This window comes from Gymnogyps californianus, chromosome Z (genome assembly GCF_018139145.2).
Source record: "Gymnogyps californianus isolate 813 chromosome Z, ASM1813914v2, whole genome shotgun sequence".
Lineage (NCBI taxonomy): Eukaryota > Metazoa > Chordata > Aves > Accipitriformes > Cathartidae > Gymnogyps > Gymnogyps californianus.
Window position 1 is genome coordinate 65,090,852 of NC_059500.1, and position 23,254 is coordinate 65,114,105.

At 40.7% G+C, this 23,254-nt stretch overlaps 1 protein-coding gene across 1 annotated transcript in view; it reads left to right on the forward strand.

The window, feature by feature from the left end:
* Positions 1-1,270: 1,270 nt before the first annotated feature.
* SLC38A9 (solute carrier family 38 member 9) overlaps positions 1,271-23,254 on the forward strand; it is a 50,176-nt gene continuing 28,192 nt past the window's right edge. The window contains exons 1-8 of the mRNA XM_050912738.1: positions 1,271-1,294; positions 9,477-9,628; positions 17,742-17,874; positions 18,456-18,577; positions 18,726-18,789; positions 18,905-18,998; positions 19,985-20,155; positions 22,766-22,825. Of these exons, the coding sequence (XP_050768695.1) occupies positions 9,525-9,628; positions 17,742-17,874; positions 18,456-18,577; positions 18,726-18,789; positions 18,905-18,998; positions 19,985-20,155; positions 22,766-22,825 (748 nt within the window). The 5' untranslated portion in view covers positions 1,271-1,294; positions 9,477-9,524. The remainder of the gene's footprint in view (positions 1,295-9,476; positions 9,629-17,741; positions 17,875-18,455; positions 18,578-18,725; positions 18,790-18,904; positions 18,999-19,984; positions 20,156-22,765; positions 22,826-23,254) is intronic.

Consider the following 23,254-nt stretch of genomic DNA (forward strand, 5'->3'; position numbering starts at 1 on the left):
CGAAGCAGAACTTTTGGTCCGACTGAGCTCGCGTGCAGCTGAATTTCAGGATGACAGGTGGCGTTAGTCTCTGCTGCCTCATTTCCTCCCACAGTCTGAAATTCAGTTACACAGCAGTTTTCTTGCAGGAACAGTCCCACTGCTAGCCACGCACTCTGGTTTGGTCTGCACTTGAACAGAAAGTACAGACTGGGATTGTGTCTAGCTTGTTTTGCAATGTTGTTCTCACATGGGGAAGCTCTCTCTGCCGTCTTCCTTGCATGCAATTCAGCTGTTTTCCCAAGCATGAGCTATAAACATCCCTAGAATTTTGCTTCAACCAGGGTTTCAGCTATGAAAAGGACATGTTCCCAACTTAACTAGGACCAAAAAAAACCCCTAGGATTACAAATAGTGAATTTCTAAAATGTGCTGGCTGATTGTCCCTGTTGGCTAGTCTGCTTACCTGTCCTTCACTCAGCAAGTGTTGCATATCGCCCTGAGCAGGTCAGGAGACTCACGATACATCATTCCCCACAGGAGGTGCTTAGCCAGTCCCGCGAAGGCCAGCGTGGTTTGTTTCGGCAAGGATTATGTCTACACTTTGTCAACATACTGACTGCAAAAACATGAAAGCAAATGGGTGAGCTGCCCTTTTTTTTTAGCAGAGGCACTTGTCAAACATCACCAGCAAATCCAAATCTTTTTTTCATGGCTATTTGGTAAATACTTGTCCATACCATACCGACCCCACTTGGGAACTCGGTCTGGCACAGAGCCTGTTGTGTTGCAGCTCATGTGCTTCACGGCAGTGGAGTCCAGCGCCTGAGGAACGGTGCGTTTGACTGCCCAACCGGAGGCTTTGTTTACGAAGAAAAAGAGGAGGGAGGCGAGAACGCCGCCAAGAATACCTGTGGCACCGCCTGCCCTAAACCGAATCAGCCGGCTCCTCGGAGCCGCCTCTAGTGCTTGGGGTTCGGTTCACCACGGGCATTAACCCCGGCGAGGCCGCCCCCCGCGCACCAAGTCCAGCGCAGGCGAACGGCGGGAAGCGCCCCAGCGCGGAGAGCCCCGCCCCGCCGGCCTCGCGCCGCGCACGGCTCCCTGGGAAGCGTAGTCCTGCGCTCGGCAGCGCCCTGGCGGCTTCCTCAGCGGAGCCGCCCTCGGGAACTACGCGGCCCGCCACGCCCGCCGCTGCGGCCGCCGAGAGCCTCTGGCCCCCGGCCCCGGCCCCGGCCCGGGGTGCTTCCTGTTGCGGCGGCGGGAGCGCGGGGCTGCCGGAGCGGAGCGAGGCGAGGCGGTGCCGTCGCCGCAGGTAGAGGAGTCGTGTCTGTTTGTGTGGCGCCAGCTGACAGCGCCCTCCGGCCCGGCCGGGGCGCGGGGCGGGAAGGGCGGCTCAGCGGGGGCGCGCCGCGGGGCCCTCGGGGCGGAGGGGAGGGCTCCACGAACGCGGGGCGGCGGGTATCGCTGCCTCACCCGCTCTGGCCGGAGCGCCGCTTGCAGTCCGGCTTGCTCAGCCCCCTGAGGGGGGGCGGCGGGCTTACGGAGCCGCGGCGCTGCCTTCCTTCGGGGCGGGCCGCTCCGCTCCGCTCCGCCGCGCGGGCGGGCTCCGAGGCGCCCTGCCTGCCGCCGAGGGCGCTGAATCTGTGGAGAGGAGGGGGCCGGCGTAGGAGCGGCTCGGGCCGCAGAAACTGAGCGGCGACACCTTGTCTGGTTCGAGTGTAACGTGTTACGTGGGAAAACGAACAAAACATCAGAGCGTTGTCTGACGTACAGAAACGGCATGAAAGCTTTTCGGGCGATCTGTAACGCAGGGAAAAGCTTACATCGGTTTTAACTGGCCTGTGGACCCATTAACCTGAAAAAAAAGTGTCAAGAAAAGTATTTCTTTACAGTCTCCACAAAAAATCCTGTATACAAATAACAGATGCTTTATCTGTTGAAGACAAATCAAATTAATGTTCCGTTTCTTCTTAATTTTACTTAGATTTATTATCTGGCAGCGACCACATACACATTGGTTCAGTCTGAGGTACACAGAAGCTCAACAATGGTTCAGCTTGTATATTCAAGAGGTTTTTTCCCCAAAAGTTACTAACTTAGATTGCCTATACCGTTTTAATCATCTTCAATACAGTTGTAGGAGAGTATGGACAAGCTAACTGGTGGCAAGCTGTCCCACTTTTAAGGAGCTCTGAATGTATGCTCCTACTTGTAGGACTAGTATAGCGTGCTTCAGTCCCTTCTGATGGAGGACTCACTGCCCCAAAAGAGGAACTGAGGAACTCTGCTGTCCTGCTTTGAAGTTTTTGTCTTTCAGTGTAGACCCTTCTTATTTTTCACAGTTTATATGTGCAGAGCCTGCAGTTTACTTGAGATTTATGCCTTGAGCTTTATTCATCCATTCAGCTGCTCAAAATTTAAGAAGACCAGGTCACACCAAGTAGCACTTTTAAAAATAATTTTCCCTATTTGAACTAAATACTTTCATTAGTGGATTCTTGTATTTAAACCATGAGTATGAGGTGGGGTTTTAGGAGTAGTGACTTCAAATAAGAAATGAAACAAAATGTGTCCACAGTTTAAAATGTCACTGTTTTATTTATGTAAACTAATTCACTGGGAGCTATCCTTTTAAGAACGACTAGAAATCTCAAAACAAAGAAAAATACTGCTGCACATAAACACAAGAACAGCTTTTGGTGGCAAAATTCCTACCAAAATAATTTAAGACTGCAGTTGTAATTAAGCAGGTTGAAAAGTAACAAGTAATAGGTGACTATGTTCTGTGATCATTTATTTTAAGGAGCATGACTTCCAAATCGAGAGTTCTGGCTTCATCCGTGGTGCCTGGTCCACAGGACATCCTTCTACATTGGGAAGTTCTTACAGAACCAGTGTCTGTAATGTCTGTGCAGCAGCGTTAGCTTTAGTCACGTGGAGCTTAAACAGCTCTCGGAGCTCCAGCTGCTGTTTTTCCAGCACCAGGTCCAACTGCACTGGTAGCCATGATGGCACGGTAGAGGCTGTGGTGGTAGTGCCCCTCTCTGCCTTCCTCCCCCTGCCGTCTGTGGAAGGTTATCTAATAAAGAGCAGTCCTACAAACCAGCTAAGGACTGTCTGTGCTCGTGGGATGACTAGGATGACTGACTTAACTGAACACAGTTTTGTTCCTGCTATGGGGTAAACCTGTTTGGTAACCCTCTTGCATGGCCTGTGCTGTAACTGTGAATGATCTGTCAAGATGGGTGTCTCATCTTAAAGCATTGGCACACACATCTGTAGCTGAGCCATAAACTACCATTGTTAGATTCACGGTGCAAGCAAACTGTAATGTGATTTTGTCATCCGATACAAAGAAGACCAGATCACAGCACAGCCACCAGGCTAGAATGAGGTTTCTAAATCTGCTGGGTCCTTGTCTTCACTCCCTGAAGCTTTTCAGACTTTGTAACCAGGGGAGAGAGAGAACCTGAAGGCAGTGAAAACAGAAACTCATACAGGCGAGCCAGTGAGGATTAATGAAGGTCTAGCCCTGTTTAGATTACCATCTGAAAGTCATGTGGAGTGTAGCCTGGAGCGGGACTGGGAAAAGTAAGTTGCGTACCCCTAGGTATTGCTTCACAGTTTATGACCAGCAGCAGAAAACCTGGAGTATTACATTCTCATCCACTTGTTCCCTTTTGCTGTCCTTCTGATGTAGTGCTTCAGATGTTTGTAGGAGAATTAAAAATAGGGCAAGAGGGCATACTAAGTCAGCTTCACCACAGGCAACCAGTGAAATTATATCCTGAAAAGAAAAGGGACAACAGGATTCAAAGTCTGTGCAGACTTTTGACCATTGAAAGATACGTTGACATTAATGGTGTTTGAATATGTAGGTGATTAGATATTAATGATGGTTAGGACTGTGTTGATAACATATGATTGGAAAAAGTAATTGCTGTTTTAAGCCCTTACCCAGAAGAGAATCCCAAACTTATTTTAGCATGCTAACAGTTTGGACAGATTTTTTATATCTGGAAGAGTATTTCAAATTTTCCTTCTAGATACAGCCATTCCTTCATAGGTGAAAGGAGGACAACTGAGCATGCTTTAAGGCAGTGTACAGCAGTTCTTAAAAGATGCTGGTGTCAACATTGCTCCAAATTTGTGGGGTTTTTGTTACTACAAAGGTATGTCAAGAATATATTTCCTTTATAATAGCTGTTGTGGAAGATATACCTTTTTATCTTAATAACTGTGCTAGATACAGCCATGAAAGTTTAGGGAGGCATTTTCACCAGCACTTAATGCTGACTTCCATGGGGGTAGTTCCTCCGGGAGTCAAGTGCTTGGAGGACTAAGTAGCAGGTATCTGTTACATGATAGGTTAGGAGTTTCACAAGCAAAACCAAACGCTTTCCTCACCAAAGCTGAGTTGGAATGGAAAAGAAATACAGGTGCAGAGAAAACATTCTTACAGCCTTTTCCCCTCAGCAGCAATACAGCATGCTGCAGGGGAAAACATAAAATTTCTTCCTTTGTTCCTGCCTTAGCAATAAGATTTTAGTTGTGGGAGAATACAGTTAGCACTCTCTCTGATCTTCATCTCTGCTGTCACTAATAGAAGTTAAGAGAGGAGAGACATGATGCTTGTGGCAGAGGAGGTCAGAAAGCAGGTCCCTGCAGGTGAAAAAACAGAACTTGCAGAAGAGTGGAATGGTGACAACGTTTTAGTGATTAGTACGAATCACAGATAAGTTTTACGTAAAAGTCAATTTCTGTTCACAACATGTCTATGAGCTAAGGCAAGTGTTGGTATTATCCTTATTCTAAGCATAGGGAATAAAGCACAGGAAAAAATCCACTAATTTTCAATGCTCAGTTTGAGAGTTACTTGGTTGCTTTCAAAGTATTTAACATCATTCAGTGGTGCACAGCACAAATGCTCTTTTGTTTTGCAGCGTTACACAAAGTAGGTTCTAAGCAGAAGGAAAAAAATGGGGAACATACTGTCAGAGCTAGGTGGTCCCTCAGGCTGGGGTTTTAGTTACACTTCTAGCAGTATTGCCTTCTTTCTTCCACAAACCACACCCGTCTGTCTTCAACTGGACAGTGAAACTGCTGGTTGTGCAGAACTACAACCCAGACAATCCCAAACCAGACCCAAAACAATTATCTTACTCTTTAGCTTTATTTTTTTAGCCAGATCTATTCCCCAGTCCTGCTCATTCCATCAAGACAAGAAAGAAGACAAATAGCTGTGCCACCACAAATAGGGGGAGGAAGGACTGTGAGAATAAGCAGCAGGGAGCAGCGATGCTTTGAACTCGTAGCACTGCTGAAGACAAAGTACCATGAATTCGTATCACCAACTCCAGGTACACTACAGCTAGCAGGAACCTCCTTCCCACTTGCAGGAAAATCCAGTTTGACAGCAAATGAGTCAGGTATCCTTAAAACAGCCTTCTCCATTTTCAAGCAGCCATACGTTAATTCCCAGAGATCCATAGTAGTTCTGTGAATGCAACAGTGGCCTCGTGGAAACTGTAACCACGGTGTATCATAAAATATACAAACAGAATGAGATTTGTCAGGCAACTTTGATTTTTGACATGAATTCTTTGTGTTTGACATCCCAGTCCTGATTATAGGCTTTTAAGACCATATAATACGAAGAGAATACTGCATGTCATATCACAGGTTTTTAAAAGAAGCCTCTAGAATGAGGTGAACATAGATCAGATACCCAGTATAAAAAAATCTGTAGATAACTAGGACACTAGGAGAGTAAGCAGTTGAGAAGAGGTTATTGTAATGGAAACTGTCAGACAATAAGTTCAGATAGCACAACTGTCTCCATCCCATGTATTAAAAATGTTTACTGAGAGTGCAGTCCAGACAAAAGGGGTAGAAATTAGATAAAAGAGGGGTTAATCAGATTCATTCTTCTTCATTTTGCTCTTCTGCTTACAATTGTCTTTTAAGCTGTACCAGCTGCAGTCTTTACATATGTGATAGCTGCATTTATTTGTAAAGTAATCAGTTTGCTGGTGATAAGCCTCACCTATAGTTCTCAACAATAAGCACTTAAAAAATAAACTGTCTTTGCCAATCCAGCTTTTAAGTAGACCCTGAAGAGTCAGTAAGCAACAACTCCGTAAGCCCCAAATCACGCTGTCAAGCCGAATTTAGCGTATGCTATGTTTTGGAAGGATTATTTTTCTTTATGGAATATTATAAAATGTTCTGGGTTCTTTATTTATAGCCATAGTGCAGAGAAAATCAAACTGGTGATCAATGTTGTCTGCATTTGTCAGATTGAATTGTAAAGCACAAATACATTATTTACAACAGGTTTTAAGGAAGGGATGTGTTCAAAGCAGTATCTAAAATTAGCATTTGATGTCTGCTTAATCTGTACCATAAACCAGGACCTGTGGAAGGAAGGGATCTTAGTACCGCAGTCTTCTGGAAAATTCTAGCTGAAAACACTTCTGAGTATTTGGGATTTGAATTTATTTCGAATTTCAGTTCAGCCATTAGGAATTTAAATTTTCATCTGCATTTTTATGGCTAAATCCCAAGTGTGATTTAAACTCGGAGAAAGTTGCAAAATGCAGAACGAGTGAGGGATCTGTTTTTGAGACCTAGGTGTATCTGTTGAGAAAAAGCATGCAGGATGTTAAGGTGAAAAAATGAAAAGAATGGAATAAAAGAAGATAATACCACATTACCAGTCTTCTATCTGAGACCACTGGTGAGGTCTTAGAAAGAACGAGGCTGTAGACTCTAGAGATGACAATTAAAAGCAAAAAATAAAAGTCCATGAAGGCTGCTGTCTTCAGGTGTGATCAGAGGGATACAAAAAGTGTTTTGTAATGGGAATGGCAGAGGAGTAGGTGGATATCTGTAGCAGTGCATGAAATCTCTGGGGCCTGTGGCTTTGTTTCAGAAGTATTTAGCTGCTGGAAGAAGCTGATGTGCACTGGGGTGAATTTTACAGTGGGATGGTGCAGGGAATCAGTAGGGAAGAAGGAGATGAGCTAGAGCTATAGAAAAATAAGGGAAATCAATAGGAAATAAATGAACAAGAGGCGAGCTATAAACAGGTTTGGAAAGGAATGGAGTGCCACATGAAAGGAAATAAAAATATTGCTGTGAACTAAGAAATCTCTTTGTAAGCAGTGCTTACTAAAGGCAGGTTTGGAAAGCAATTTTGACAGTGTGTAGGAGAGACAGAAAATAGAGACGAAATGAGGAGCAGGAATGCATAAGCTGAGCATCACCAGAGGAGCTGAGAAGGATGAGAGAATGTAAGATGTTCAGTTGAGGCCGAAGAGCCAGCAGCAATGTTGTGGAAGAGAAGGACCTTAGGGTCAAGAATCTGAGCTGATGGTTTATAGAAGGGCTAGAGTAGCAGAAGAGAGGAAGCAGTGAGTTAAGGTAGGTAAGAGAAGCCCCATCTTGGAAAGACTCTGGAAAGTGGAGAGGAAAAAAGCTTTGGAGAGAGTGACAGCAAAAATGAAGTGCAAGACAAAGAGGATGCTATCAGGGAGTGCAAATAAGGCTCTTAAGAATGCCTGGATTATTATTACTGATCACTTATTATGTCCTGTCGAAGAGCTAAAATAAGCAAGAGAAAATCATGCCTTTAAACTCAAAATCATGCCTTTAAACTTAGTAACTTCGTTCAAATCTCGTCATGGATGCTGAAACTAGGAGGAAACTGGCAGCACCTCCAGATGAAATGGCTTCACCCATGCACTATCCCCTCCTTTGCACAAGCATGCAAGTGTGTGCAGCCGGACAACATGCCCCAAGCTCAACACTGATTTGGACTTAAAGCAAGGGAAAGAATGGTTAATTTTCATCTGGATCGAACTTCCCAGTCCAGTTTAGCGTGGGATCACACAAATGCCCTTGAGCTGTCAAGGGCAGGACTAGTGCTTTCAGTAGCATTTTCCATGAACTGGAGCCTCCAGTGGTCCCCTCCCCTTGAGAGCAGAGAGCCATTACCTGTGTTCAGAGCACCGGGGGTTGGGAGGGAGAGGGGGAGCAGGTGCCTGTCCTCTAAAATGCACTTCCTCAGCAGGCTGAGCCAGTCTTAGTGCTTCTGCAGTCCCTGCCGTGCACTCCTTCAGTGTTTTCTTGCTCCTCCTTTAGCAATTATTTGAATCCCAGAGAGTCGACGTGGTTGAAAACTGCTAACTTTCCTTCCTTTTTCACCCTCTCCTTCAGATTCTTTGGTTTTTTTGCCAGAGGCATTAGCAGGATGAGCTGCTGCAAGAGGATTGGCAACATGTGGCTAGGAACGGACAGAACCATGTCAGTGCTTAACTTAGGTTGATGTAATTTCTGGGATTGGACCTTTACAGTGTATTTCCTTGAGGATGCAGAAGGATGATACACACCTCATTCTTTCTATCTTATCTTCCTCCATCACCACCCCAGATTTCAAACGTCCAGTGCCATCCTTCCTCATCTTGTGCCAGCTCTCATTCTCATCTATCTTTCCATCAGCCTGTCTAACATTCTGAAGCGTCAGGAAACAGTCCCACTGAAAGAGCAGATACTTCTGCCATTTTTATTTGAAGAAGGAGTCCTGGCTGAGGAATTCTTCAGGAGGTAGCAGCGATGAGAGCTGTTAAAGCCATGACGTTTGTTCAGCTGCACATGAGACCACAGCAAGTCCCATGTGAGAACTGTAATTCAGTCTAAGTAGAATTCCATTAGCTTGAAAGTGATCTGCTCCCCATTGTTTAGCCAGGAGTGCTCTGAATGCATATAATATGTTACTATTAATGCATTATTAAACCATTCATTGCCTTTAATTCAAAGAGCCTGGATGTGGCAGACTGCAATAATCTGATCTTTATTCTGGGAAATACACTGGAAAACTGCATGTGTGTCTGCTGCAAAGTTTGAAGTAATTTAGTGAAACAATAGTCTCTAATAACTGTGATAAATTGTTCTCAGCTGTACTGTTACAAATTGGAAATACAGCTCTCTTAAAAATCACACTGGTCTTAACAGAGGAGCAGTAAGAAAAGGAGTCCTGTGCTTTGAAAGCAGGAAGACAAGACCTACGTATGAATATACTTAATGTTAATTTGCACATGGTGGACTTGATTCTTAGCTGTGGTAGCTCAAAGGAAATTCAGATTCTGAGCCTCGCTTTTACAAACCTGTCTCAGTCCCAATATAAGCAACAGCATCCATCATATTCCTTTAATTTGTATTGCCGTTTGCGGTGCTAAAAGAGATTCAGAGCCCAATTGTACATTGACCACTTTACTTAAATGGATAGTGTGTTGTATAAAATACTGTCCCTGCTGTACTTGCCCCATGATGTTTGCGTTATGGAATGAGAATTCGCAAGTGGCAAGCTGAAGGGATTTTCTGGTGCTTTTCACCCCAGGAGCTTCTGAAGCTGTGGGACTCTGCCAGTGTTAAATTTGTAGCAGGGACACAGTTTTACTTACTTGCAGTTGTCTCATTTCCTTTTTTTTTAGGTCAGAATAACTGACAGAATCTAGAAGAAGGAGGCACAGTCACCAAATATGGAAGAGGATACCAAACCTCTCTTGGTTCCTGTGGGAGGCGATGAAAGCAATTATGGAATCATGAATATACAGTTTAATCCAGAAGACTTTAAGTGCAAAAGGTACGAGGAAGGCTGAACCTACGGAATGATTATATAGCAATGAGTTGTTTAATCTTTGCTTTTAGCAATGGAATCCTACAAAGACAGAAGGCTAACATTTGGAAACCAGGATCTGAGTACAACAGTTCCTACTTTGTCTCTATATGATATTATTTCCAAGCACCAGGTGAACAGATGTTTGTATTGTGTTTTGTTTATAAGGATAAGACTTTTCTATTGACATCACTTCAGAGAGAGTGCTCCAATAAGAACTTGGCATGTGGCTTTTGAAGTGCTCTTCAAACACTGAATATTATGTGTATACTGAAGCATGATGGTTTTTATTTAGCACAACAAACTGCAATGTTGAGACTATGCAAGAAAGCTTGCCAGATGGTGTAGATAAATGGCTGTCAGTATGTGTAAATGGCTCTATGCATTCTGCAGGTGATGCTGGAAAAATACATTATTTGCTAGTACTGAGGGAATTAAGTGACCTTTACTGCCTTTAAGAAAAAAAATGTCGTATTTTTTGAGATTGAGCAAATATGAAAAATTCAGCAGCCTAGCCTCTTTGCCATGCCTGCAAAAATAATACATATCTAGCTAAGTGGTTATTTTGGATGTTTTCTTAGAGTTTGACAGCTGTTCCCCAAACAAGGTCGAAGTGGGAGACTTCCTCTGCTGTTGCAGCTAAGATTTCTGTGAGCTGGTCGGAGTGGGAACTGCCCTTCTGATGCTACCTGGAGGCAGCAGCTCTGCTTTTTTAGATGAAGGAATAGCCCCATGCTACCTCTTGGACGCTGTTTATGGCTCTTTTTTTTCCCTTTGTATCCAGCATCATATTTCAATAGAGCAGTTTTCCTGAAGGAACTGAAGATGGCACTGTTGTATACAAAATCCTCTTGTTGGGGCCCACTTCAGCGAAGAAAAGAGTTATTGATGATAGTGTTTTGCTGCTGTCTCAGCCTGCAGCTTTGGAAAGCCATGAGAGCCTACTTACACGTTAGCCAGGGGCTAAACAATCTCTCTTTTCTCTGCAAACGAAGGAGGATAAGGGTCTGAGTGAGCCCAGGGGAACAAATGGAGCACAGATGTAGGACCATACAGAATTGTGTATATAAAGGTTAGGAAATGGTAAAGTACTTTCAGGTGGGAAAAGGAAATGTGCCAAATTAATTCTTGCTTTATCTTCATTCTGAGGAGTGTCTAAGCCCCTCTAGAAGTTTACGCGTTTGTGATACATCAAAATGCCAAGATCCACTTTTCAAAAGTGAGGTTAGGTATTGTTTCCTCATTGTGTGTTGTTTTTCTTGTGATTTCTTAAGTTTGGAGACTCAGCTTCATAAAAAGTCATATAGCACATGGCATTTGGTTCCCTCCCCAAAAGCAGAAGCATGTACTTGCTTTGTGTTCCCACCTCCACAACCTCCAGCTTTGCAGATCCATCCACTTTGTCCTTATTGCTCCTCCCTTGAGTTCATTCTCCCATTTTCTACAACCTAGTCTTTTGCCTTCCAAGCATGCAGAGGCACAAAGATGAAGGGTGTGAGCCCTGGGATATCAGGAAGGCCTGGAAATCATAGTGGGGCCAAACAAGGTTGAATTCCATGTCTGCATATTAGAAGAGGCAGCCGCAGTCTTTAGAAGAAGGAATGAGGAAGAGCAGGCCATCAGGGTCTGTGTCAGTCGTGGTCAGAGCAGTGGGCCGTTTGACGGGCTTCTTCATTAGGGCTTTAGGGAGTAGCAGCTCCAGGGAGAGAGGTTTATCATGCATAAAAGTATCAAACAGTGCAAGTGCAATAGTATGTGATTTGCTCTGCTTAGTTTGCTTTTTTTAAACTCACTATTCAGAAACCTGATCAGACGGTGGCTGGTCATTTTGCTTTGATTGAGATAGCTCTTGAAGTGTTTTGTGTGATTTGCTTATAATCACTGTTTGTCTTTCTTAGTGCTGTTCTGTTCTTTTGTTTGGGTTGTTTGAGATTTGACGACATTTACATAGTTATTTGGTTTTCTTAACAGCTTGGAGGACTTGGGATTTTTGAAAGGCATGCTTTTCAGTGTTTACAGAAGAACAATAAGCTAATTGTTTTTTAGAGTTGTAAATTATTTTGTCTAGTATTCTTTTGCTAATTTGGGGGAAATATAAAGCCACTTTTAATCCTTTTAAAGAGGATGCTATTGTTCTTCACAGTGACCGGAATTACACCACATTAGATGTGTTTTGCCCATTTTGTAGGTCGCTTTAAAAACTAGAATGTCATTGCTGCAATGGCATATTGATGATTATTGTATGCAAGAGAGGGAGTTTCTTTTTTTCTTCTCACTGCTCTTTAAATCTATTTATTGTCAACAGATACTGCAGTTCTCTTCAGGAATACTTGAACCTTCAAAGAAACAAATGATGTTTTGTGTTTGTTGTTTTGCATACGAAAAAACTTGACAATGCCCCTTGCTAAAGAGAGATCAAGCCTTCTTCCTTCTATTCTTTTTGAAGTCCTGTAGTGTTCTCACACAATGTAGGAGAGATCAGTAGGTGAAATTAAACAGTTATAAATTAAACAGTGTCTGTGGGCGGCAGTCAGAGAAGCCTTTTTCATGAAAAAGTGGTTGGTTCCCTTTTATTTTCAAAGTTCTTTTAACTTACAAAAAGGTAGATAATGGTCAGGACTAACCTGTGCAAAACTACCGTTTCTGCATTCATTATACTTTTACTGCTCCACACCGATGTGGTCTTTTTACTCCATTGCCTGCTTTTCATTTTTCTGTGTTGCTAATATTTTTACTAATTGCTAATATTACTACTTTCTAACTGGGAAATTATCTTCTTAATTAAGAACCTTTGTACCTCTTTGTAAGAGAAGAGTAGAAAAGCTTTGCCTTTGACACAGAAGAGGGAACAGTACTTGAAACGTGGTATGGTAAAGCTTGTGATTCTTTATTAAAATGTGTATCCTGTGAGCAACAGAGGTGGCTTAGTATTGTGCTCTGAAAAGTTATTTTGGTTCTGCATCCAGCATTTTAAGATGCTTGTGTGGTCATGCTGTAATCATTATAATGACAATGGCGATATGAATGTGGAAAAAGTTTAAGTAAAATGTATTGCCAAGAGAATAAAGATCTTATAGGATAAACTGTAAGCATACTGTTTACAATGCTTAAGTAAATTCAGACAGCTTAGAGAGTAAAAATCAAGTCAGTTGTGGAATTCTTTGGAACAGGTTTCCTTAAGAGAAACACACTGACATCTGTAATGTTCCCATACAGATAGGCAGTTCCCAATTAAGAAATAGCAACCTATGAGTATAGTTGTCTTCCTGTTACATTTTCTCCTTATTTTAATTTCCATGATAGTGAATCAGTTTTAGTCCTTAGTTTCCCCTGTGCCATATACAGCATTCCTATAATAATTTGGTGACTCAGTCAAACAATAAAACCATAGGAATTTACTAGCTTTATTTCTGTGTAATAATCCTATTGCATCCCTGAAAAGTAACTGATTGATGTGGGGTATCAAAAAAATCTGTGCAATAAGCTAATGTGGCTCCTCCTGGTCTTTTTGGAGGAGAGGAAAGAAATTGTTAAGCATCCTGTAAAGAAAGATTTTTCATATTAAAAAATACGAAATATTATTTCATATTAATATTAAATATTGGTATTTAGTATTTATTAAATATGAATATTACTATATTATAATATATTGTTCTAATAATATAAATATATTTCGTATAAAGATTAAATATGTATTGCATATTTAAATATGAAAAGTTTGTCTAATATGAAGTCATTAATACCATCATGTAGAGCCAAAAGACACACTGACACAAAAAATTGTATTATGTTGTAACAGCTCAATACTCAGAACACTGCTTTTGATCAGATGTCCAGAACCAGTTGTTTGCTGTTTAAAAATATTTCAGCAAAGGTACTTGGAAAACAGTATTACTTAGTTTAAAACTTCTTGAGATAGGTATTCGTCATACTGCTTCATTGCTCTGCAAGATGTAGTACATTGCTGAAAATATCCAGAAAAAAGATGTAGCACCCTTATGGATGCTAGCAGTTGTAAGACAGTGCGTAGTTTGCGAAACAAATTTTCCTGTTGTGCTGTTCCCCCCAATCCTCCAAATCCAACACTTGAACTTTGCCTAGCACAGTATTTGCAAACAACTTTAATCATGAGCATCTCTTTCCGTTTTCTTTGCTTGCAAATGTTGCTATCAAAGTTCATAATGTGAGGAAGTTTGGACAGAAGCCGCCTTCTCTCTTTTCCTGGACCAGCACTAGAATTCTTATTAGCTGTCCCTTCGTGTGAGTGAGAAATAACTAGCAGATGAGCGTAGCTGCAGGTTTTCTGGGAATGGTTTCTGAGGTACATGCGTGGGGTGTAGTGTATGGGAAGTGTGGACCTCCTGCTTGATCCTGCATCTTGTCCATACTCATTGTGCTGTGGAAAACAGCTATGTTTTACTGGTGTGTTTGCCCTGGTAAAAGAGCATTGTTTTTCAGGCTAGCTATTGAAATATAAATTGTAATTGTGTTTTTCAGTATGGATATAATAAATTCATCGGACACTGTAGTCTTATCTTAATGCATGGAAATTGTCTGCACTGTTTTGCATTAATAATCACACCCTCCGGTCATGTAGCCTCTCCCCTTCACGCAGATCACATTGTCCCACATCCTTTTCATAATAATTTTGCCACGTGAGAGATATAATGTGATTGCCGGTATAAATCAGAAAGTTTTCTAGGAATCTGTTGCAGCTGCTGATGCTTGCATGTACAGAATGCTTGTCTGCTAGACTTCAGGTCCCTAAAGAGAGTTTTCCAAAATACATCCCAGATTATATCCTACCTGCTTTGGGCTTTGAAAATTTCAGTCTTTGAGAACTTTTTTGAGTCTTTGAGAGCTTCTCGGACTTCTGTGTGAGTATGCCCTACGATCAGTCTTTGATCTGGGTGTAGCTGGGTGCTGGGAAATGACCTTGATCTTAGGCAGAGTGCTGCCCTCTCCTAGCGGAGATCAGGGAGGAAGGCTGCATCCCAGCCTGCCTGCATAGCTTCCGAGTCAGACTGAGGTTTTCAAAGAGATCTCTAATAACCATAAAACTGATGGGTGGACAGTCTATTTCAGCAGAGTCACTTGCTCAGTAAGACTGGAGGTGCAGTGGTACCCTGAGAAAAAGAAAATTAATTGCTGCTTTAGATCATTTTTGTTCGCAACAGGTGTGCACCAGAAGGGATCAAGAGGGGAAGTAGCCCAAGTACTGGCAGCATTAAACATGTGCACTCCTCCAGGCAGGAAGCAGCAGCAACAGATATATAGAATTTCTTTGAGGTTGTTTTATTTTTTTTTCCCTCACCCATAGATTAGATTTTGGATCATACCCTTCTGTTTTGTGCTGGACCACAGATCGCTTGTTCAGTCCAAACTCTGTTCATAATACTGAAGAAAATGAAATATCTTTGTCTAAAGAATTTCTTACCTACAGACAGATATATTTTTGCTACACATAAATTTTTTTCTTGATATTTTTGGTCGTTGACTAACAACACTGCTTTCCCCATAAAACAGGATGTTGTATTCATGTTTTCTGTTATTTTAATTTTAAAATCATCCATGGCTTTAACTTGAATTGCTTTAAAAAATAATCTCCCACTGTCTTCCAGTCTGGAAGAATTTTCTTTGACATCCATGTCAGCAGTTATTGAACACCATTTTGAAGGAAATCTTTGCCACAGACCTGCTTGCTTTGAAGCAAAATGTAGATTTTGTCTCAGTGTAATTTTTCCACAGTAGCAATGGAAGTTTATGGGGATGTACTAATAGTATTAACTGGAGATGGGGAAGGAGGTCGTCCTCATGAAGCTCTTCACACCATGCAGCTGCCATATAATTAGCAAAACACATACTTTTCATATTCTAAGTATGATGTGTGTCAGTGATCCAAAAAGAAAACAGCAGAGAGCTGACTGGGGATGGAGAGGCATTTAAAGATATTACATTTCCTGTTTTCATAACTACAGTCTTTATTTTACATGTCTTCTAATGAAATTTTTTTTAGCAGTATCCAATGATTGGATCAGCCCAATAAATTTTAAACTAAAACGTGTGACGTGCTTTAGAGTTGACAGTCCATGAGTATTTTTGTATGTTATGTACCTGTGGAATTAGTTAGCCCTGTGTGCCTCTGACTTGAGTAATAAAGCTATTGTTTAAAATATATTCCTGTTTAATTGCGGTATCTCTCTTCATTGTTTATAAGAACACCACAGAAGTCCACATACAAAACGGGGATTTCCCCCTTCATGTCATAGACATGGGAAAAAAAGAGTCAATTGAGAACATTTTGAAAATTGAAAGTGTTCACTTTCAGTAAGTGGGAAATGGCTTACCAAATGTAAGCCATTTTTTCCATGATGAAGGAAGATGCAAGAATTAATTAAGTCTAAGATGAAGGAAAGAATGAATTTGTGGAGAAGTTATTTTTCTCTGTTTTCCGCTTTTGTCAGTCAGTTTTTATTAGTTCCATAAATACTCTTACCTGCTATGTCCCCTTAAGCACACAGGAATAAGGACCTACCTTCATCTCTTCCAAAGATATAACAACAGCTTCAGAGCTGTATTCCTTTTCTTTTTGCAGATAAAAGGTGGCGCAATGGTGCAAATGCTTAATGATTCACTGGGAAAGAGACTGGGACCTTTGTCACGGTATTGAGAGCCGGGGCAGGAGGGGTTGACTAAGTTCCTTTGTAGTCTGAGCCAGAAATAGGTATTGAAAAACAGTCAATTCAAGTAGGCTTTGCTCATATTACAGGAAAAATGGCATGGATTTATTGCTGACCTAATTTCTGCTCTTGGTAGGCTGAAACTTGTTGTGATCTGTACTTTTGTGGGTTCTGGTTTTGGAGTGGTTCTTGTTTCTGAGTGATTTAAACATCAACCTGGAAGAAGAAGAAGAAGATCAGAAAGCTCTTGAGATTGCTTTAGAAATTAAAAGCACTGGTGAAAGGAAAAAAACCCCAAAACTCTGTATCAAGGCTCACAGATCACCAGTATCCCCTTTCTTGTTTGAGAAATTAGCCTGTCACTGCTAGGAGTGAATGTCATGTTTAGGCAATAGTATAGTATGCCTATATGGAAGGAAATTATACTCGATTAAAAAAAAAAATCGCTGCAATATCTTTATTAGGTTGCATTTCTCTGGTGGCGCCCCTTGCATGAAGCCAAGTTTATGTTGTGTTGTAACTTAGGAGCAGCTTTCACTCTGCTTGCTCTGTACCTACGTGTGTGCAGAGAAGACAAGAGGCATGTGGTATGGCTGCTTTCTCCTTTAGTGGCTGTGACGGTGCCTGCAGTCTAACTCAGCTGGGGAAGAGGGAAGGGAGACCACTTGTATTCTGTACATCTCTGTATGAGAGATGTAGGACTTCGGTTGCCAACAGTCCTGTTCTCCATGATTACCCTAATTAAATCTGAAGGGAAGTTGTGAAGTAGTTCAGAACTGCAAATGGACATCTGTTGTTCCATGTTCTGTGACAAATTCTATTTCCGGTTGCGTTAGCTTAAAAATAGTATGAGCACGTGGACTTATTTGGGCTTGGCTCCTTCCCCATTAAACACCGTTTCATACAGTGGTTTGGGCTAGATTAGTAGTTCCTAGCCTTTTCATAGGTGGTCCTCACTACCACCGCTCATTCCTCTCTTTTTCTCTGTCTTGTTTCTGCTTCTGCATTCTCACGCTTTCTGTTTCTGCCTCTGTTCCTCATCACTATTTCTGGCAACACTGGTTATAAACACTAATAAGCTTGGCCAAGCTTATTAACATGTAGTTCTGGTGTGACTCATTGTTGAGAACTAATAGACTGGATATTAGGTCTGAATTTTGATGTTAGATTGTCCTGCAGAATCTCAGCAAGAGGCCGTTTTAATATGGATGATATCAACACATGGTTCTTTCATGGATGGCAGCTTCCCTCATGGCACTGATATTTTTGCATTTGCTTTGTGTCAGTGAATGACAGACTCATCCTGAGTGATGCTAAGCTGTTCTCTGAGTTGTACGTTAGCTCTTGTGTTCTAGGGTTTTAAGGGTTTTCCTTTTCTTTCTTTTTTTCCCCTCCTTTAGACCATTTCATGTGGAGCCTACAAACATAGTCAGTGTGAACGATGACATGCAAAGAGTCACTGATGAAGCTTCAGCAATGAATAAGCGGATTCATTACTATAGCAGACTTGCATCTCCTGCAGACAGGGCATTGGTAAGGCAAAGACAGGGCCAGATTAACTGAGTGGTCTCTGGCACATTGGGTCTTCCACAGCCTAGGTCTATAAAAGAAGCAAAAGTAAAAATAGGGGGAGAGTCGCTCTGCAGCTTGCTTTGAAGTAAATGTCTAGTAGCTGAGTGCCTTAACAAGGTCTTGTGTTATCACAAGTTGTGATTGACTTCTTGTGCAATGCCTTCACCATCCAAAGAAAACATACAAACAGCTTGAATTTTGTAACAGTGGTCCAGGCTGCCCAGATGCATGTACTCATTTCTCCAATCTATCAGAGGATTTAAGCAGTGGTCAGCCGCAATAAGTGAACTAGCATGATTTGTGCATAGTATGTTACAGACATTTTGCAGAAGAAAAATCTATTTTTCTGCTATCTAGCTAAAAATCCTAGCAACTGTTTTTTTTCATGGGGAGAAAATTAATGTAGTCCAACTTTTTTTTTTTTTTTTTTTAAATGCACTTTTCATGGAAAGGTTTGTGATTTACAACAGTTGACTTGCTGTATTTGGGACAGTAGTTACTTTGGTGTTACTAATAAGTCTTGTTTTTTATCCATTTGTTAGATTGCTCCTGATCATGTACTTCCAGCTCCTGATGATATCTACGTGTACAGTCCGTTAGGAACAGCTTTTAAAGTTGACAGTTGCACAGATGGCTATGGTAAAAACTCCAGTATAGTGACAATGTATGTTAAGCACCTTGCCATATATTAGCCAGAAAATGCATTATTATTGAATGTTCTATATTGTATGCGTGACTATTTTAGCTAAGAAGATAGTATGAAGTAAGACTGCTTCTTAAATTATTCACTGGCTTTTTTCTTTTCTTCCTAGATTTATGATATGGAATACAATGATGGGTACATCTATATTAAGTATCCCATGGGGAATAAAACAGGTAAAACTATGAAAAATGCATGCGTATGAAAATGTTTTTGGCAACGTGGCTTGCTCTTCATTTTTCTGTAGTGTTATTGATAAATAAAGTAAGCTGTATTTCTCCCTCTTAACAGGCAGGCTTTACTTCTGGAATCATTCTCATCTTACTGATGGGCATTTTGACTCTTTATTGCTGCTACAGAGTTGTGAAATCACGGAAAACGATACGTAAGAAATACAAAGCTTCATAATGCAAATATTTCCATTAAGGGTGAAATACAGAGGTGTAATAGATTCTTAGTTTGTCCGTATCTTTACTATATGGTAGACCTGAGCTGCAAATAAAAGCTGTTCCTTTGAATGTCTCCCTGCTTTTGTAGTCTGGATCTAAGCTCTGTAAGCTAAATGTCTGTATTCCCTTATTAGATTATCCTTCAGTTCCTTGGGACCTAAGTATTATAGCCAAACCCAAAGTCTTAGCAAGCAAGGCTTCAGATGTTCACTTACTAAGCGTTTGGGGACTTAACGGAGTTAGAGGTTTCCCTTCTCCATAAGCACTGTCCAGTTCTCTACATGTATTTCTGATCATGTTCTGTAGTGGAACAGCGTGGGCTGTAGCTGCATCCACTTGTGTTGTATGTCTGTACTAACCTAATATTTGTATATATTCTGTGTTGGAGGCAATTTATGGACAATTGTCTCACTGACAGTGGGTCTACTTAGAATGTACTTTTATTGTTCAAAACTCATCTTGCAGCTTTTGTAGTTGGTGCTTTTATGCATAAACTAACCCCTCACTTGCTCAAATAAAGGCAGTTAAGGCCTCCAGTTTGTGACAACTCATTTCAGGGCATTGTTGAAGACTAGTTCATGGTCTGGCCTACTTTGCCATAACTCCTGCAAAAGGCTTTAGCTGCAAATGCATGGCTGCATTTTTGCAACCATGTCTTATTCCAGTGCTTCTGAAAGTACTCAAAGTAGTAGTATAGCCACAATAAAAGCCTCTACATCTTCATTGAGTCATTTGACTCGTTAGTCAAATGCCTAATGAGCGTTACACTTTCAAGTTAACAGCAATCTTGTTAGCCCTTGGAAGCACTGTGAATTTGTGTCAGAATATTCTGAAACAAGAACACATCCTGTCATGAAGAGTTCTACTGACTCTGATATAACATTTTGTTTAGATATGTTTCTAGTTTTTGTATCTTCTTCAGCTTTAATAGATACCTCAAACTGGGAATTTCCAGATGTTTGCAAGTATTACTTTGGATCCTTTGGTCAATGGTCAAGCCTCTTTTTTTCTATGGTATCGCTTGTTGGAGCCATGGTTGTTTATTGGGTGCTTATGTCCAACTTTCTGTTCAACACAGGAAAGTTTATATACAGTAAGTATATGTTTTTGGTTAACTTTTACAGCTATCTTGTGGAAAGATCAAGACTTTGCTTTATACTGAAAAAAGATTGTCCATTTTATTTAATCTTGATTTTTCTGTTACTTTGCGTGAAAAGTCAAGTGAGAATAAGTAACTATGTGTGGAGTTACGGGTACAGTCATGTATGTTTTCAAAGCCAGTTTCTCAATCTGTCTTTTAAAGTGTGGTTTTAATGAAAGACAAAGTACCAATTATCTGATGTGCATGTCAGTAATGAGGCTTCTTGGTGTAGTTTAAACAACCCAAACCTGGTTGCTTGTTTCCACTTGGTATTTTCTCTCCCTCCTTGTTTGCATGGGTGTAACTATTTGAACAGCCATATAACAGGCTAGGCTGTTGAAATGATTCAGGTTACTGAAAAAAAAATCTAGTTTCATTCTCGATTTCAACAAACACACTTAGAGTGCTGCCATATAGAAAGTTTTTGCAAGTGTCCCTGAAGGAACGATGAACTGTAGCACAGTGAAAGAACGATTCTTAGTCTGGCATTGCTACAAAAGAACACATACTGGTTATTTACACCCTCATACATGCAGACACACAAGCTTTTGTGGATACAATCAATTAGGTATGTAGAGTTGTGGGAATAAATGGTGGAATTGAGAGCTTTGAAAATCTGACTCATAGCGTTGAATAGCACAACTAAGATTTAAGAGTTTCTGTTTTGAAGGTAATTAACAAATCTCTGAGGCAAATAGCAGCACAGACACTTATACCTCTTAAACAATGTTTAATTAGAATTCCCACCATCCCTGAAGGACATACTTTACTTTATTGGTTAATGACTGGTGTATTTTACAGCTGACCCAATTCATACATTTTTAAGGCCATTTCATTTTAGACTTTGGGTTTTTTTTAATAAGGTTAGTGCTTCAATCTTAAATTATTCTAAACCAGATAACTCTGATTCTAATAAGCAAACTTCAGAATGATCAAAACAGTTCCTCTTCAAGGAAAAAAGTCCTGCTTTTCCCTGAGATTGGCATGTTATTTTATCACTTACCTATATGTTGGGTGTTCTTATTTAAGTTGTTTGCTCTGTGATAACTTCAATAATTGGATTCTTGTCCTAACTTTTATTCTGGCTACTTAATTACTAAGTTATAAAATGGGTAATAGGATGTAGGTTTGACACAATGGCATCTTCCAGCCATGCTTTTCTAAGTTATTCTAAGCAGGCTACTGTATTTAATTCTAGGACATTCAGATAACTTTTTTTAAAATCTGCACACACAATTTAGGTGGGAACGAACTGATTTCCTAAGGGAGGATGGTCTAGAAAGTAGCAGTAGTACACAAAGAATGCAAGAACTGCAAGCCAAGTATGATATCCTGTCTTTTTTTTTGTGTGTCCCATGCTTTTGTTCTGTTTTTGTTTTATGAAACAGAAATAAATCCACAAATGCAATTGCTAGTCCTAAACACTTTTTAAGTACAGAGGAAACATAAGTTGGCTATCCATCTACAACTAATTTTGAAGTGCTGTAATTCTGTAAGAGCTATCAGTTCTTTTGATGGCTTCATACTAGCTACTTTTTTTTAAGTAGCAACACAAAACAGTGGTGAAGTGAGGAGGTGACGAATGATTTTAGTTAAACTTTCTGATTGTTGTATACACTGAACTGATATCAGTAAGCATGAGAAACTCAGTTGTGATTCAGGGTGTCATAAATCAAAATGAAGAAACAAAAATAGTTTTCTTCCCACAAGACTTCTTGCTTGCTTTATGAGAAACAAGCTGCTGTTAATTGCATTTAAAAAAATCTGAGGTCTACTACCCCAGTTGATTTTCTGTGTGCATAATACACCCACATGCAGCAGAAGCAAATTTTAACCAGAGACACACTAATTAAATTTCCAAGCTGATGGGCGTTTTCTGTGTGTATGTATACATAAATATAAGGAAATTGCTATCCAACACTCTCATACTGGTGAAGTTGCAGAAACTCGGAAATATCTGGTGTGGCAGAGCAGTAAAGAGCACAGGAGTGTACTGGAAACAAAATACTACTAGAGATGACTGTAGACAGTAAGACTGAAACCCATTTCCAGAGATTCCCTTCTTTAAAATACAATATGGAAAAAGCATCCCACAGAGCCTCTTCTGAAAAAAAGATTAGAAAAATGAGTAGGGGAAGCTTTTTTCGTATAATACTATCTGGACTAAGAGTATGGTTGCGTGCACTTTTATTCTGTCCCAAAAGAGGCTGGTTTTAAGATGCATCTCTTCACTAACCTACTGTACAGTGCTGCAGACCAAGGAGCTGGGACTAGCGGAGGTGTGCTGGGGAACAGGAATGAGCAGCTGGGACGGTAGGCTTGGGAACTTCATAAATGGACAGGTCTGCTGAGAAGAAAGTAGTGCAGTGGGGGGACTACTTTAAAACACTTCTAAGAGAAAGTTTTAAAATATCCACTTGGGGTTGGGAGGAGTGCAAGCTGCTGTATTGCGCCTCTAATGTCATTTTCCAAAATATTTCCTTACTTAATTTTTATCAAGTCAACAGATAAAAGCCTAATAGCAGGTTTGCGACATTGATAGTAAGATTTTCTTCTTTTCAGACTTTGTTCATGACATTAATGTAACAGATATCGTTCCTGGCACGAATGGAAGTAACAAAGGTAAGAAGCACGTATTAGTATTGTCTTTCCTGGTTTGGGGGGGGGGATTTAAAGGCAAATCATCATGTTTCCATGCCTAACCACGTTCCAGGTATAAAGTGTATATCGGAAGTTCTAACTACCTGTTTGTAAAAAAACTAATTTTCTATCTGGGATTTGTACTTCCACAAATAACCACACACTTGGAAAGCTTAATAATTGAAAAAAAAAAAAGAAAGAAAGTGGGGGTGGGAATAAGGATTAAAAAGCAAATTACAAGTTTGTGTATACCCAGATAGATCCTCCTTAAAACCATGAATGTTACACCTCTTAACAGTAGTTGCACAATGAGGAATTGCCTTAAGGAATTTTGACACCCTAAAATTGAGGCACATTAGATCTGTTTACTGTTTAAAATCTTAGCTGGGGCTCCTCACTACCTCTGCAGCA